General features: G+C 46.3%; 1 protein-coding gene across 1 annotated transcript in view; it reads right to left on the minus strand.

Annotated features, from left to right (window-relative positions):
- Nucleotides 1-16478, minus strand: part of EFCAB11 (EF-hand calcium binding domain 11) — a 71524-nt gene that overhangs the window by 50916 nt on the left and 4130 nt on the right. The window contains exons 3-5 of the mRNA XM_082242805.1: nt 13581-13617; nt 4433-4534; nt 1660-1750 (exon numbers count right to left, since the gene is read on the minus strand). Coding sequence (XP_082098931.1) covers nt 1660-1750; nt 4433-4534; nt 13581-13617 — 230 coding nt within the window. The remainder of the gene's footprint in view (nt 1-1659; nt 1751-4432; nt 4535-13580; nt 13618-16478) is intronic.

The following is a 16478-nucleotide window of genomic DNA, read 5'->3' on the forward strand; positions in this document are numbered from 1 at the left end:
TGGGAGTTTATTTTACAATCCCGGGCGCTTGCCGCATTTTAGAATTATATACTAGAACCTTTTATAGCATAATGTTTTGGCTGTCTGTGTTTAAAATACAACGCCGATAACGGCCGGCTGGTATTTCCTTGATAGGTTATTATCAACAAACAAAGGACGGTAATAACTAAAGAGATGCTCCAATCAAAAGGTGAAATGGAGCCTTGGAATGTGTACTGCGAGGATATCCAATCTATCCATGGCTTTTGTTCTCCTTCCAGGTAGAGCTGTGCTGTGCCGGACTACTTAACGTTGAGGTTTAATCCGCCTATATTTTGCCCTACGTGTTACGTCATTCCGACTTCATCTGGGACACAGTGTCCCTGATGAAGTCAGAATGATGTAATTTGCTTTGCAAAACCTTTCCAGTTTGATTACATCATCACTGGATCTCTGTGCTTCAGTATGCAACACAGGCAAATCACAGCTGGTGCCCCCTTTCATCCAGCTGAGCTTACATGATCTTAAACACATACATCATCCAGCTGAGCTTACATGATCAGAATGATATGACTTGCATTCCAAAACCCTTCTATTTTCAGTACATCATCATGGGCAACACAGGCAAATCACAGCTAGTGCCCCTTTCACCAGCTGTGCTTAAATGATCGATGTCATTCATATGGGCTTACGTCATCCAGCTCTGCACTGTGTTACAACATTCTGACTTCCTCAGGGTCACAATGCTCTTGATGGAAGTCAGAATGATGTAACTTGCATTCTAAAACCTTTCCATTTTCACTACATCATCATGGGGTCTCTAAGCTTCTCTATGATACACAGGTAAATCAAAGCTAGTGCCCATTTGATTCAGCTGTGCTTACATGACCTATGTCATTCACATGTGCTTACATCATCCAGTTCTGCCCTACAGGTTATATCATTCTGACTTCCTCAGGGACACAGTGCCTCTTACGAAGTCAAAACGATGTAACTTGCAGGGCATTCTGACATCCTCACGGGCACAATGCCCCTGATGAAGTCAGAATGATGTAAACTTATAATATGTATATGTATGAATGTGATTTGGGGACCTTCGATTTTAAGCTCAGTACAATATATACTATATAACTAATGTGCTGTTGTGTAATAATAATAATATTATTATTATGCGCTTACATCATCCAGCTCTGCCCCATGCGTTGCATGATTCTGACTTCATCAGGGACACAGTGCCCTTGATGAAGGCAGAATCATGCAACTTGCAGGGAGGAGCCAGATAACATAAGGGCACAAGCTGTGTGCAGGAAGGGGCCCAGAAGGGGGCAAAAAGAGCATTAGACCTTCTACCTATTTCGAGGTTCACCAGAAAAGATGAGCCAATGTTCTAAAACAAGGGTGTTCACACTAAAGTCCATGGGCCAAATTCAGCCCACTGCAAGATTTTATCCGTCATGAAGCTAGGGTCAGCGGTGTCCCACACAGGTCTCAGCCAAACCCCCTCCTCTGGTCTGCAGCACAGGTTCCTGTCATTGTACCATCACTGGTTGCTAAGACCACTGACGTCCTAACAACCAATCATATGCTTGCCTTAGCATTCACAGGAGGACAGCACTCTGGCTGTCAGTAGAGAACTCAGCTACACTACAATTTTACAAGAGGAACTGTTAGATGTCTTACCTGAAGGCCTCTAGGACAGTGTACTCGGGGGTGTTTGGGGCCACACGTTTAAACGCCCTCTTAAAATCGTCCACATTTAAAAATCCGCGACCTGTTCATAACATAGAAACATTGAAGAGTGATGGCAAAAAAAACACCATGTGGGCCATCAAGTCTGGCCCTTTTTATTTAGTTATTTTTATTTATTTTTTGACCACTTACTGTTGTCCAACTCCCTAACTTTGCTGGAAGTCTGTTCCAAGCATCAGCTACACTTTGGGTAAAATAATATTTTCTGAGATAAGTTTTGAACTTTCCTGCTGCTAGTTTGAAGTCATGTCCCCTTGCTCTTGATTTTAGCTTCATACTGAATATCCTACCTCCTGAACCTTACTCACACCCTTCAAGTAGTTAAAAAGTTCAGTCATGTATCCCTTTCTCTTCCTTCCTCCAGACTGTACATATTAAGTACCTGCAGGCTCTCCCTCAGATCCTTTACAATTTTTGTTGCCTATCTCTGGACTCATTCTATCTTAGCAATATCCTTTCGTAAGCGAGTACTCCAGAACTGGACACGGTATTCTCAGTGAGGTCTCACTAAAGATCTAAATAGAGGAATCAGGACCTCCTTCCTCCTGCTGGATATTCCTCTAGTAATATAAAGATCTATATAGAGAAATCAGGACCTCCTTCCACTTGCTGGTGATCCCTCTAGTGTAGTAAGGATCTACAAAATATAGAGGAATCAGGACCTCTTTCTACCTGCTGGATATTCCTCTAGTGATTTAAAGATCTATATAGAGAAATCAGGACCTCCTTCCACCTGCTGGCGATCCCTCTAGTGATGTAAAGATCTACATTATATGGAGGAATCGGGACCTCCTTCCTCCTGCTGGTGACCCCTGTATTGTAGTAATGATCTACAATATATAGAGGAATCAGGACCTCCTTCCTCCTGCTGATGATCCCTCTAGTGATATAAAGATCTATATAGAGGAATCAGGACCTCCTTCCTCCTGCTGGTGACCCCTCTAATGATATAAAAAGGAATCAGCACCTCCTTCCTCCTGCTGATGACCCCTCTATGGATATACAGATCTATATAGAGGAGTCAGGACCTCCTTCCTCCTGCTGGTGACCCCTCTATGGATATACAGATCTATATAGAGGAGTCAGGACCTCCTTCCACCTGCTGGTGACCCCTCTAGTGATATAAAGATCTATATAGGGGAATCAGGACCTCCTTCCTCCTGCTGATGATCCCTCTAGTGATATAAAGATGTATATAGAGGAATCAGGACCTCCTTCATCCTGCTGGTGACCCCTCTAGTGATATAAAGATCTATATAGGGGAATCAGGACCTCCTTCCTCCTGCTGGTGATCCCTCTAGTGCAGTGATGGTGAACCTTTTTAATCCTGAGTGCCCAAACTGCAACACAAAACCAACTTATTTTTTTAAAAGTGCCAAGACTGAATTAAACCTGCCAGCAGCTCTGTACAGAGGATGGGACGGATCATCCCTCTGAATGAGCCCTAAGAGACAAAAAACGTATGATTCGTCCTCAAAAAAACAATTTGTGCTTTTTCAAACAAAGGAACGTTCAGTTGTGGGCGGGGCCATTTACAGTAATGGGGTTTCTCATCATGAGCGTTGGTGCGTTTCATGAATCACGCAATCAATATACTAAATATTTGGAACATGGGGCCCTACATCCAAGATGGAAATGGTAATTACCTATTGGTAAATAGAAGTGGTTTCTACTGATGTCTTAGTAGTGTCCTCCAAGGCAAAGCGCTTTGAATACAGCCTGCCTGGGGACCTAAATATGACGCTAGATGCCCACGTGCGTGGCTCAGGGGATTACCGCACGTGCACGGAGGCAGCTCCAGGACCAACCGAGCCTGGAGCACATGGCACTGCACCAACGGCCTGCTGGGGGAGCGGCGCCATGCGTTCCAAACCCACCGACATGCAGGTCGCTCCATCAGTCCCCACGGTGAGAAAACACCCCCCCCCCCCCCCCGGTGCGCTGGATAGAGAGAATCGAGCCCCACAGCGGAGACACTCCGTGACCCCCAGGTAACCAGCCGAGCAAAGAAAAAATAACCATAGCCCTGTGTAGGGGAACATTTTGTGACATTATACACTGATATATTAGAAGGAACACTTTGATGTGCAGAAATACGGAGGCATATAGAAAAATTTAGAGATTTGACTTCCAGGGGGTAGAGATCTGGTGACTTAGCTTGCGTGCCCACAGAGAGGGCTCTGTGTGCCAGCTGTGGCACTTGTGCCACAGGTTCACCATCGCTGCTCTAGTGATATAAAGATCTATATGAGGGATTAGGACCTCCTTCTAAAGATCCCTCTAGTGATATAAAGATCTATACAGAGGAACCAGGACCTCCTTCCTCCTGTTGGTGATCTCTCTAGTGATATGAAGATTTATACAGAGGGATCAGGACCTCCTTCCTCCTGCTGGTGACCCCTCTAGTGATGTAAAGATCTATATAGAGGAATCAGGACCTCCTTCCTCCTGCTGGACATCCCTCTAGTGATATAAAGATCTATATAGAGGTTTTAGGACCTCCTTCCTCCTGCTGGTGATCCCTCTAGTGATAACTAAAGTACAAAGTCATTTTTACAGTCAAGTAAAACAATACTGATGCAATTCTTCTTTTTTAACACACAGAGCAGAGTAATGAAATATCCATTTACTAGTTCCCCAACGTCTCTCCTGCTCACTCCAACTCAAACTTTTTCCCATTAACTTGCTGTGAATGAAAACTTACAGTGGGTATCAAAGGCGGAGAAGATCTGCCTCTGCTCTCCGAAGTTAAGCTGAGCGCTCCTTTTTACAGACATCAGCTTTACAAATTCATCGGCTCGGATGCCTGGGGGTAGAAAAGATGTTTGTGTGTTATATGACTGCACAGAAGGCTCACCAAGCAATAATCTGCAGCGCCTGGAGCAGAGTACGGGGCTCCCTGGAACCAATCATTTTTCTTCTATTGATCACATACAAGCCGGGGGAAGAGGAGACGGATGCTCAGGAGATCAGCAGCACACCGTGATACCTACAAATCACATTCTGTAGGTCTATATAGTCAGCGGCATGAAAAAAAAAAGGAGATCATATGAGCTTTGATTGTCACAGATCAGGAACATAATGACTCGACGTTAGCATTTAACTTTTGCCAACCACGTAACGCATATATGCGGCAACAAGGAAAGTGGGCTTTAAAGGGGAACTAAAGTTCTGCTGTAAGAGACAGCGAGCACGCAGGCGTTTATTGCAGAAAATACATGGACTATCTTCTGCAAAAAAATGCTCCTACCTGTCTGTTCCATGTCTTCTCTGGCACTGGGTCAGTCTCTGAGTGCAGGGATGACTAGCTCCTGCGCATGCGCAGGGGTGACGTCATCCCCTGCCAGCCAATGGAGAGGCCCGAAGACAGACACTCAGAAGAAGATGCTGGCGCCAGTGAGAGATTGTTGGACTGGCAAGTATTCACCCTTTAGTTCCTTTTTAGCCAATGCTAAGGGATATCACCTATTCTTTTTTTTTTCTTTGGTGGTAGGTCATAACAGCAAGAAAAATACAGCCGTATAAAAAAAAAAAAAAATGATATAAATATATAAAAAATTGGTATTCAATAGTTATTAATTATTTTTTTTAACATTACTATATATATATATATATATATATATATATATATATATACACACATATACACACACACATAATATATATATATATATAAAAATAGTAATGTAATATAAAAAAACATTATATAATAACTATTGAATACCAATTTTTTATTATTAAAAAAATGTATTTTATATATATATATATATATATATATATATATATATATATATATATATATATATATTTTTTTTTTATTGGTATTCAATAGTTATTAAATAACTTTTTTTTTTTACATTATTATTTATATATATATCTATATATATATATATATATATAGATATATATATATATATATTGAATTATATATATATATATATATATATATATATATATATATATATATATATATATATATATATATATATATATATATATATATATATATATTTCTCATTACCATGACCTACTATCAATAGACAACCCTAAATAATCTCTCTGCCTCCTGAACTGCAGGAAGATGCCATGTGTGTGTGTATTATTTGTTGTTTGTACCTGTAGTAGGGCCTATGAACAATAGTGTGTAATCCTACCTAAAAAAACACACTGGCGCTAACGAATGTATTTATAAAATAATTTGCGTATGCACGGGGGTGACATTATGTCCATTGGCCAATGAAAAGGGACCGAAGACTGGCAGTAAGAAGAAAATGCTGGCGCCTGCCAAGGACTGTTGGACAGGTAAGTATTCACCCTTTAGTTTCTATTTATCTAATGCTAGGGGATATCATAATAATAATAATAATAATAATAATAATAATAATAATTTGTTTTTTCTTTCATTCTTTTGTGGTAGGTCATGGTAATATACAGCTACATTTTATTTTCCTTTGGGAATAAAAAAAAAAATGGTATTTAATATTTAAATACCATTTTTTTTTTTTTTAATTATCAAGAAAACCCCCCAAAAACTGGCCTTAAAATGAAATAAATATACAAATAAATAAATATGTGTGCATCGTTTGTTGTTTGCACCTGTAGTAGGATGTTTTTTTTTTAATCCTACTTTAAAACACACTCACGCTAACAGATGTAATTAAAAAATAATTTGTGCATGTACAGGGTTGACTTTACCCCCGCCGGTCAATGAAGAAGCCCAAAGACCGGCACTCAGAAGAAGATGCTGGCACCAGGGGGGGATTGTTGGACAGGTAAGTATTCATTCTTTAGTTCCTTTTTAACTAATGCTATGGGATATCACCTATTTTATCTTATTCTTTCTTGGTAGGTCATGGAAACGGCAAAAAATATACACCTACATTTTTTATCTTTTGATAATGAAAAATTGGTATTCAATAGTTACTTTTTAACTATTAAAATATGAATTTGTTTTATAAAAAAATAAATAAAAAAATGGCCTAAAAAGTAAAATAAAATATATAAATAAATAAATATGTGTGTATTATTTGTTGTTTGTAGCTGTAGTAGGGCCTAGAAACACTAGTGTGCTTTTTAATCCTACTTAAAAAAAACACACACTGATGCGAACACCTGTATTTGTAAACTAATTTGCAGAGCTATTGATTCCGAGAAACCGAATGTACATGTGTTCTGTATAAATTAGGGGAACAAAATTAAATGTTATTAAGCTATTTTCTCTCCAAGTTAAATGTTGCTCATCCATAAACAAAAGAATAAGTCAGGAAAATATAGCATCATTAGATGGATTAGATAGCAAAAATATTTCCTATTATCATCAGCACCATCTAGTGGCCATAATGCGATATTTCCTTGATTCACTCTATTCTGTATGAATAATATTTCAGCCTGAAGAGACCAGTCTAATAACATCCGATTTTGCCCCTATTAAAAGCAGAATGAATTAACATGCAGTTTCACAGGACTAATAGCTCTGCAAAGTTTTTAAAAAATACTGTATATAAAAATAGTTATTGTAAATACACCACTAACATTAAATATAAAAATTTACTTCCTATAAAATCAATTTCTCTGATGTTTATTGACGGACACACTCTACCATTGGGTTATACTGCCCCCTACGGGAGTAGGACACCAGGCAGAAAAAAAGTCTGGCTACGCCTATAGGCAGTCCCAGGCGGTATATTCCCTCTCTCTGCTATAGGTACTCAGTTTTGTTACAAGCAGTGTCAGAAGAATTACAACACCACAGAGGGGTGGGTGCTGTGTCCGTCGATGAACATCAGAGAAATGGATTTTACGGTAAGTCAAAAATTCAATTTTCTCTTTCGTTCATTGGTGGACACAGCTCCTGATATTATTTGGGATGTCCTAAAGCAGTGTTGAACGTGAGGGGTGGGAACAGCGAAAAATAAACTCCCATGGCTAAACTATAGCTAACCAGGTAAACAGGAGCTAAACCAAAACAACTGGAGCTCACTTGAAAAAACAATACACCCTCAAAGAGGACCAGGTCCTCTAAACAGCAGCCTGCAAAACCTTGCGGCCAAAGGAAGCATCCACAGATGCCAACACATCCACTTTATAGAACTTTGTGAAAGTGTGCACCGACGACCAGGTGGCCGCCTTGCAAACCTCCGTCACTGACTCCTGATGATGGAAGGCCTAGGAGGCACTGAGCGCCAGAGTAGAGTGAGCCTTGACAGGGAAAGGAGGAACCTGACCCCTGATGGAATAGGCCTGGATCACGTCTGTCTGATCCATCTAAAAATGGTCGCAGAAAAAGCGGACAATCCTTTCCAAGGCCCATCCATGAGTACAAAATAGTGAGTCTGACTTCCTAAAAGACTACGTATCTGCCAGGTACACCCTAATTGCCTGGACCACATCCAAGGCATGCAAGGCAATTTCCTTTGCATGTTTTGGCCTGGGACACAAGGAAGGCAACACAACAAATCAGAGACAACCTTTGGGAGGAACGATGGCTAGGGACAAAGAACCACCTTATCCCTGTGAACCACCAAGTAAGGTGGACTGAATAATGCCGCCAATTCCGACACCCTGTGCACAGAGGTGAAAGCCACCAAGAAGGCCACCTTCTGAGACAGCATAAGCAGGGTAAACTCCCGAAGATTCTCAAAAGGAGGCTTCTGAAGGACTGAGAGCACCAAATTGAGGTCCCAAGGTGGCAACAGAGACTGCACTGGAGGGGCCGAGTGCCTAAATCCCTGAAGAAACGCAAAAGTACACACCAGGGAGTATGTGGCAAAGGGCCGTTGAAAGAAGACCGCTGAGGCCTTGATAGTACTGAAGGCCAGTTTCTGCTCAAGCCTCCGTTGAACGAAGGTCAAGATCCGAGCCACCGAGAAAGAGCGAGGATAAACCCCAAGAGACCAAGCAATGTGAGACTTACACGTACGATGGTAGATGGTTAATTTCCTAGCTTTTAACAGCATTGGAATCACAGACGCAGACAAACCTCTATCCATCAGCACCTGGTGTTCAACAGCCAAAATGTCAAAGCCAGCGACTTTAAAGCGGCATGGAAGATTGGTCTTTGGGACAGCAGATCCTCCCTGAGAGGAAGCTTCCAAGGAACGTCGGCGACCAGCCGCACCAGATCGGCGTACCAAGCCCAGCGAGGCCATTTCAGAGCCACTAAGATGAACGGAATCGCTTCTGCCTCGATCCTGCGTAGAAGTCTCGGCAGAAAGAGGAAGAAAGGCGTAAATCAGACAATACTGACCCCACCAGTGACCGAGCCACAAACCTCTGCACCATTTTGTAGAGCCGAAACGCCAACAGATCCACCTTGGGGATGCCCCATCGGAGACACAACTGATGAAACACCCCCGGATGAAGGGACCTCTCCCCTTGGTCCAACGCCTGCCGACTGAGGTAATCAGCCTGCCAGTTTTCAACCCCGGGAATGTGTACGGCGGAGAGAGCTGGAACCACTTCTTGTGACCCCCTGGGGATTGACATAAGCCACGGTCATAGCATTGTCCGATTAAATGTGCACTGGACATCTCTGAAGATGATCCGTCCAATGGTCCAGGCACAGTCTGATCGCTCAGAGTTCCAAGACAATGATCAGTAGTCTGGACGCCTCCAGTATCCAGAGCCCCTGAGCAGAATTGTTGCCGAGGACGCCTCCCCAGCCGGGCAGGCTGGCATCCGTGGTGACCACTGGTCAAATACAAGGGGAGGAAGGATTTGCCCAATTGAAGCGCCGGAGAACGAAGCCACCATATCAGGGATTCCTTCATTCCCTGGCCCAGCCAGATCTGATTGTCAAGAGACTGTGGAGTCTTGTCCCGTTTGGCCAGAATCTCCCCTTGCAGGGACCTCGTATGGAACTGTGCAAATGGAACCGTCTCGAAGGTAGACACCATCAGGCCCAGCATCCGCATGCAAGTCGGGAGGGATGACCATCTGCTGGACAGCAGGAGATTAATTGCATCCTGCAATTTATGGAGTTTGTCCAAAGGAAGGGGCACTCTGGCTAAGGCCGAGTCCAGAGTCAGACCCAGATAGTCCAGCTTTGTGGACGGAACAAGAGCAGACTTCTGAAAATTCAGAATCCAGCCGAACTCCCTCAGAGTTCGTATGGTGATTTCCAGGTTTTTCCACCAGAGCTTTAGGAGACTCCACTAGCAGAAGGAGGTAGTTCAAACTGGACGCCACAAACTGATAATGCTCCTCTACCACGGCAAAGCAGAGGAAGCGCTGGTGACCGGTACATATAAGAATGTGAAGGCAAGAATCCTTGCCAATAGAGGCAAGAAAATCCCCCAGATGCAGGGATGCCACCACCTTGCGAATGGACTCCATTCTAAACTTCTGAACGGCACAAAGCAGATTAGTGCCTGGAAGTCCAGGATTGGATGCACCTTGCCGTCCTTCCTGGGAACTGTAAATGAGTTTGAGTAAAAACCCTGAAAACGTTCAGAAATCTGAACTGGTACAATCACCCCTTGAAGTAACAGGTCTTGTTCCGCCCCAAACAGACCCTGTAAGCGGTCCAGGGACAGGCACAAGTTGGAAGGAAAGAACCTTACTGGGGTACAAGAGCAAAACTCAATCTTGTAGCCGGACTGAATGACTTTGTGGACCCACTTGTCTTGTACCAGGGAAGTCCACGGGTCTGGAAACCAGTGAAAACACCCCCCACACCTGATACGGGTGAGGGTGCACCGATCATGCTGAGGGAGCCATGTCCGCAGGTCTGGAGAAGCCCGCTCTCGGCTTGCCAGACTAGGTTCATTTGGATCCTCCAGAGGAGGCCCTGAAAGGCTTTGAGCCAACCCTGAGAGACGAAAAAGCTTCTTATGTGCCGAGAAGGAGGGCCCACGTCTACAACGAGGGTCCTTGCCCTTAGTAGCCTGCAGAAGAAAAGTAAAGTACTCTTTCTTCCTGTGAGACCTTTAATGATGTCATCCAGGGTAGCTCCAAACAGGCGATCTCCCAAAAAGGGGAGATCAGTCATGGCCTTTTTAGAAGTCTGGTCCACAGACCAGCATCTGAGCCGAAAGACACGCCAAAGGACCACTGCCGAAACAGAGAGCCGAGCCACTAGGGGAGCCGCATCCAGCTGGTCCGCCAGATCAGCAAAGGCAGGGGGGAGCTGTTCTCCCTCCAGGTCCCGGCGTAAAAGCTTAGCCCACTCGGTCAGAGTTTGTGACGCCAGGGCAATGGTGAATACTAGCCTCAGTACCAAACCAGCCAGAGTGTACATATTGTGGGACACAGCCTCTGCCTTCCTGTCAGCCGGGTCCTTAAAGGCTAGGGACTCTTCAACCGAAATCATAGTTGGCTTGTTCTATCTGGAAACCGAAGGGTCCACCACCAGTGGAAAAGTCCACTTTTTAATTAAGGACTCCTCATAGGGGTACCGTCTAGCAAATCGCTTAGGGACCCCATTGGGATGCTTTGGTCATTCTCACTCTTTAGCAACAATTCTGTCAAAATAGGCGGGGAAAGGAAACACCTTTGCCACACTGAATGACTTATGAGTGCCAAAGGGATCCTGAGCCTCCGTCGCAACTGTGTCCTCCATCTTTAAGGTCTCACACACAGATATAAATCAGTGCTTCCACCAGCGCTTTTCGTGCACAGCTGCAGATGTGGAGGAATCATCCAAACTATCTGAGGATTCCAGGCGCGTGGCCACAGACTCAGCAGGGAGACCCACGTCAGCGGCACCCAAATAAGATTCAGGATCTGATGAGACAGGAGAAGGCAGGGGGCGCTTTTTGCTAGCCCTTCGCCCTAAAGCCTCCTTTACCTGGGACACAAAGGACTCCAGGACCGCCATCAGTGCACTGATGGATGGTTGGGACCAGTAGGGCCTCCGCAGCCTCAGAGAGCGGATCAGGCGGGGAGATGTGCTCCAAAGACTCCATGAGTCACCAGGGACCCCACAAAAAGTGTAAAACACTGCAAAGGGACAACCCCCACCGTGCTGGCAGCACCACCCGGTTGCCAGGCACAAAGCACCAAGCGATCCTCAGCAGAGGGAGAGGACCCCACCAGACTCCCCACCCAGCAGAAACAGGCACCTGCAGCCACCAGAATAATCTGCACTCCACGTGCGGCGATCAGGAATTTAAAAGATCCAGGAGTCAGCACCAGGGGATGGGGAGGGGCTCCCACCGTCAAAATCACCGCCCACAGGACTCCACTGTCATGGCCGCTGCTATTTTCATTGGCAAACCACCACAAAATGGCCGCCGGACTACACAAACATGGCGGCTGTGCATTGGGCTACAGCAAAATGGCGGCACCACGAGGCTCCCAGGGACCCAGGAGGGAACCCTAGGCCTCAAGGACATGCCCGGGCAGGATAGGGGGCCCTGGCAGGAGTCCCAAACAATCACATGCAGGTCCTCCTAGCTCCTGATCGTTAGTCCAAAACAAGGAGCTGACAGCTACAACTTGATCTCCATGTTGTGGGGGGGGGGGGGGTTATGATTGGGAGCACTCCCCAAAAAACATACTGCATGTATGCAGTGTTGGAAACGTGTGTGATCCTAGCAACCAATGATGCTGAGAGGGCAACAGCATCCTAGCAACCAAAGATGCTGTGAGGAAGACAGCAACCTAGCAAGCAATAACTCCCTGGGACTGACAGCATCCTAGCAACCAATGATGTTGTGAGGGCGACAGCATCCTAGAATAACCGATGATGCAGTGAGGGCAACAGCATCCTTGCAACCAATGATGCAGTGAGGGCAACAGCATCCTAGCAACCAATGATGCTGTGTGGGCAACAGCATCCTAGCAACCAATGATGCTGTGCAGGCAACAGCATCCTAGCAACCAATAACTCCCTGGGACTGACAGCATCCTAGCAACCAATGATGCTGTGAGGGCGACAGCATCCTTGCAACCAATGATGCTGTGAGGAAGACAGCAACCTAGCAACCAATAAATCCCTGGAACTGACAGCATCCTAGCAACCAATGATGCTGTGAGGGCGACAGCATCCTAGCAAACCAATGATGCAGTGAGGGCTACAGCATCCTTGCAACCAGTGATGCAGTGAGGGCAACAGCATCCTTGCAACCAATGATGCTGTGCGGGCAACAGCATCCTTGCAACCAATGATGCTGTGAGGGCGACAGCATCCTAGCATCTAATGATGCAGTGAGGGCAACAGCATCCTAGCAACCAATGATGCTGTGAGGATGACAGCAACCTAGTAACCAATGACCCCCTGGGGCTGACAGCATCCTAGCATTCAATGAATTTATGAGGAAAGCGACTTAGCGACCGCTGACCCTATGAGGTGAACAGCATCCTAGCAACTATTGACTCCATGAGACCAACAGTGTCTTAACAACTGAAGATGCTATGAGGCTGACAGCTTTTGAGCAACCAGGATGGCACAGCCCTGCTATCAACAGAATGAAATTAGATTTACCAACAATTTCCTTAACTCAAAACCGGTGTTCCAGCTGTTGCTGGAAAGTGTTACGAATTAAAAGTATATTTGGTGCAGCGCTGTCTATTGCAACCTTTCCATCAGAAAAAGGGCTGAAAATGTGTTATTACATTGCGGCCATTGTGTCCTCCTCGGCCGTATCTCAATGTCCTTCATCAGTCCAGGATTGGACAATGCTGTGCTGCCCTCTCAGGACCAGGTAAAGTTTTTCCAAGAGCCAGAATGCTCAATCTCCGAGCAAACATAAAAAAAGAACGCCAAGAGGTAGAAAGAGATACCCAAGATACAGACAACATGGAAGCCCACAATGAGGGGATATATGAGAGGGAAAGTTAGAAATGTAAAATAAAATGGATTAGATCCCAATGATATAATAACGACACAGATAGGAACACGATATACTGACCCCCAGACTTGGAGGAAAACATGGAGTCAACTTCCATCTGAAAGAGAAAGAAAACTGTCAGTATGTCAGGAAATCCACTATGGGAACGTCATATAATACATCAACTGATAACAGAAATTCTATCAGATAACAATATTAGGATTGGTGAAAAAAATTGTTAAAAAAAAAAAAAAAAAAACACACAACAATAATAAATACTTTGTTATCTTAGGTAATGATAAAGTTATCGGCGAATAAACAGGTCCATAGAAGACACACAATGTAACACAGTGCTGTATCGCAAAAAATGGCCTGGTTTCTTACGGGGGTGGGGGGGGGGTTCCAATTTCATGGACTCTGCTCGCTCCGTTGATCCCCGCTGTGCAGGCGGATGACAGGTCCCGTCTCCACTCACTGTGCAGAGACAGACCTGTCAGAGTCCCGCTCTCCTCTATGGGGGGGATCTCATGTGTCCGTTTTCATCCGATCCCATTTGATCCAACCCGCTGGACGGATGGCAAACGTATCGCCGTCCGCCTGTTTTAAGCGGATCTGCTCCCCATCATCTGCCTGTTTTCAGCGGATCTGCTCGACGCCCGCCTGTTTTCAGCAGATCTGCTCGACGCCCGCCTGTTTTCAGCAGATCTGCTCGACGCCCGCCTGTTTTCAGCAGATCTGCTCGACGCCCGCCTGTTTTCAGCAGATCTGCTCGACGCCCGCCTGTTTTCAGCAGATCTGCTCGACGCCCGCCTGTTTTCAGCAGATCTGCTCGACGCCCGCCTGTTTTCAGCAGATCTGCTCGACGCCCGCCTGTTTTCAGCGAATCTGCTTGCCGTCCGCCTGTTTTCAGCAGATCTGCTCGCCGTCCGCCTGTTTTCAGCGGATCTGCTCGCCGTCCGCCTGTTTTCAGCGGATCTGCTCGCCGTCCGCCTGTCTTCAGCGGATCTGCTCGTCGTCCGCCTGTCTTCAGCGGATCTGCTCGCCGTCCGCCTGTCTTCAGCGGATCTGCTCGCCGTCCGCCTGTCTTCAGCGGATCTGCTCGCCGTCCGCCTGTTTTCTGCGGATCTGCTCGCTGTCCGCCTGTCTTCAGCGGATCTGCTCGCCGTCCGCCTGTTTTCAGCGGATCTGCTCCCCATCATCTGCCTGTTTTCAGCGGATCTGCTCGACGCCCGCCTGTTTTCAGCAGATCTGCTCGACGCCCGCCTGTTTTCAGCAGATCTGCTCGACGCCCGCCTGTTTTCAGCAGATCTGCTCGACGCCCGCCTGTTTTCAGCAGATCTGCTCGACGCCCGCCTGTTTTCAGCGAATCTGCTCGCCGTTAGCCTTTTTTCAGCAGATCTGCTCGACGCCCGCCTGTTTTCAGCAGATCTGCTCGCCGTCCGCCTGTTTTCAGCATATCTGCTCGCCGTCCGCCTGTTTTCAGCGAATCTGCTCGCCGTCCGCCTGTTTTCAGCGAATCTGCTCGCCGTCCGCCTGTTTTCAGCGAATCTGCTCGCCGTCCGCCTGTTTTCAGCGGATCTGCTCGCCGTCCGCCTGTTTTCAGCGGATCTGCTCGCCGTCCGCCTGTTTTCAGCAGATCTGCTCGACGTCCGCCTGTTTTCAGCGGATCTGCTCGCCGTCCGCCTGTTTTCAGCGGATCTGCTCGCCGTCCGCCTGTTTTCAGCGGATCTGCTCGCCGTCCGCCTGTCTTCAGCGGATCTGCTCGCTGTCCGCCTGTTTTCAAAGGATCTGGCCGCCGTCCGCCTGTCTTCAGCGGATCTGGTCGCCGTCCGCCTGCTTTCAGCGGATCTGCTCGCCGTCCGCCTGTTTTCAGCGGATCTGGTCGCCGTCCGCCTGTCTTCAGCGGATCTGGTCGCCGTCCGCCTGCTTTCAGCGGATCTGCTCGCCGTCAGCCTGTCTTCAGTGGATCTGCTCGCCGTCAGCCTGTCTTCAGTGGATCTGCTCGCCGTCAGCCTGTCTTCAGTGGATCTGCTCGCCGTCAGCCTGTCTTCAGTGGATCTGCTCGCCGTCAGCCTGTCTTCAGCGGATCTGGTCGCTGTCCGCCTGCTTTCAGCAGATCTTGTCTGATTGGATGTCAGGCGGGTGTCAGCTTCCCCACAGAGTAGAATGGGTAGCCCGATCAGGACCACCTGAAGAATGGACAGGCGGACCTAATCGATCCGATCGTGGAAAGGGGCCTTATTTATAAAAGAAAAAAAAAAAAAAAAAAACTTTATAGACTTGTAACAGTTACCACAGAAAAAAAACACAACTGACTGAAAACTGTCAGTCTCTAGCGACATCTTGTGGCTGAACAACAAAACTACTACAGGATAATGTGGATGTAAACCTCAGTCACTGACGTCTCCACTCTTTAATGTGTTAATGTCACATCAAAAGTCACCTTTGACCTTTATGAATTTGCAGCTTTCATTACCAATGGCTGACAAGGCTTTTTCTGGCACTTTTTGTGTACAAGCTTAAATTAGCATCTTTTTGCTAGAAAATTACCTAGAACCCCCAAACATTATCCACTTGACACCTGGAAGATTTACCCCTCTTCATGACCAGGCCATTTTTTGCGATACGGCACTGCGTTACTTTAACTGACAATAGAGCGGTCATGCAACATTCTATGATAAAATGGGCTCTTTAAACAATTGCTAGGAAGTGACGTATGACGTCGCTCCAGACCTCCAAGACCATAGAGTGCAGTGGGGGCCATCTTGCCCTCACTCGACTTCCTGCCTGAGAGGACAGCAGACCGGGTCGTTTTCCCCGCTACCGATGGGTCCAGAAAGCGGTGAAAACGACTGAGAGGCAGTGGGAGGGGAGGGGCATCTCACCCGCCGCCCATAAAGGTGATCCTGCAGCGAATCTGCTGCTGGGACAACTCCTATGTTAAAGTGGACCGTTACAAAAAAATACCGGGGTTATGGT

This window comes from Pelophylax lessonae (genome assembly GCF_965119305.1).
Source record: "Pelophylax lessonae genome assembly, chromosome: 13".
NCBI classification, from domain to species: Eukaryota; Metazoa; Chordata; class Amphibia; order Anura; family Ranidae; genus Pelophylax; species Pelophylax lessonae.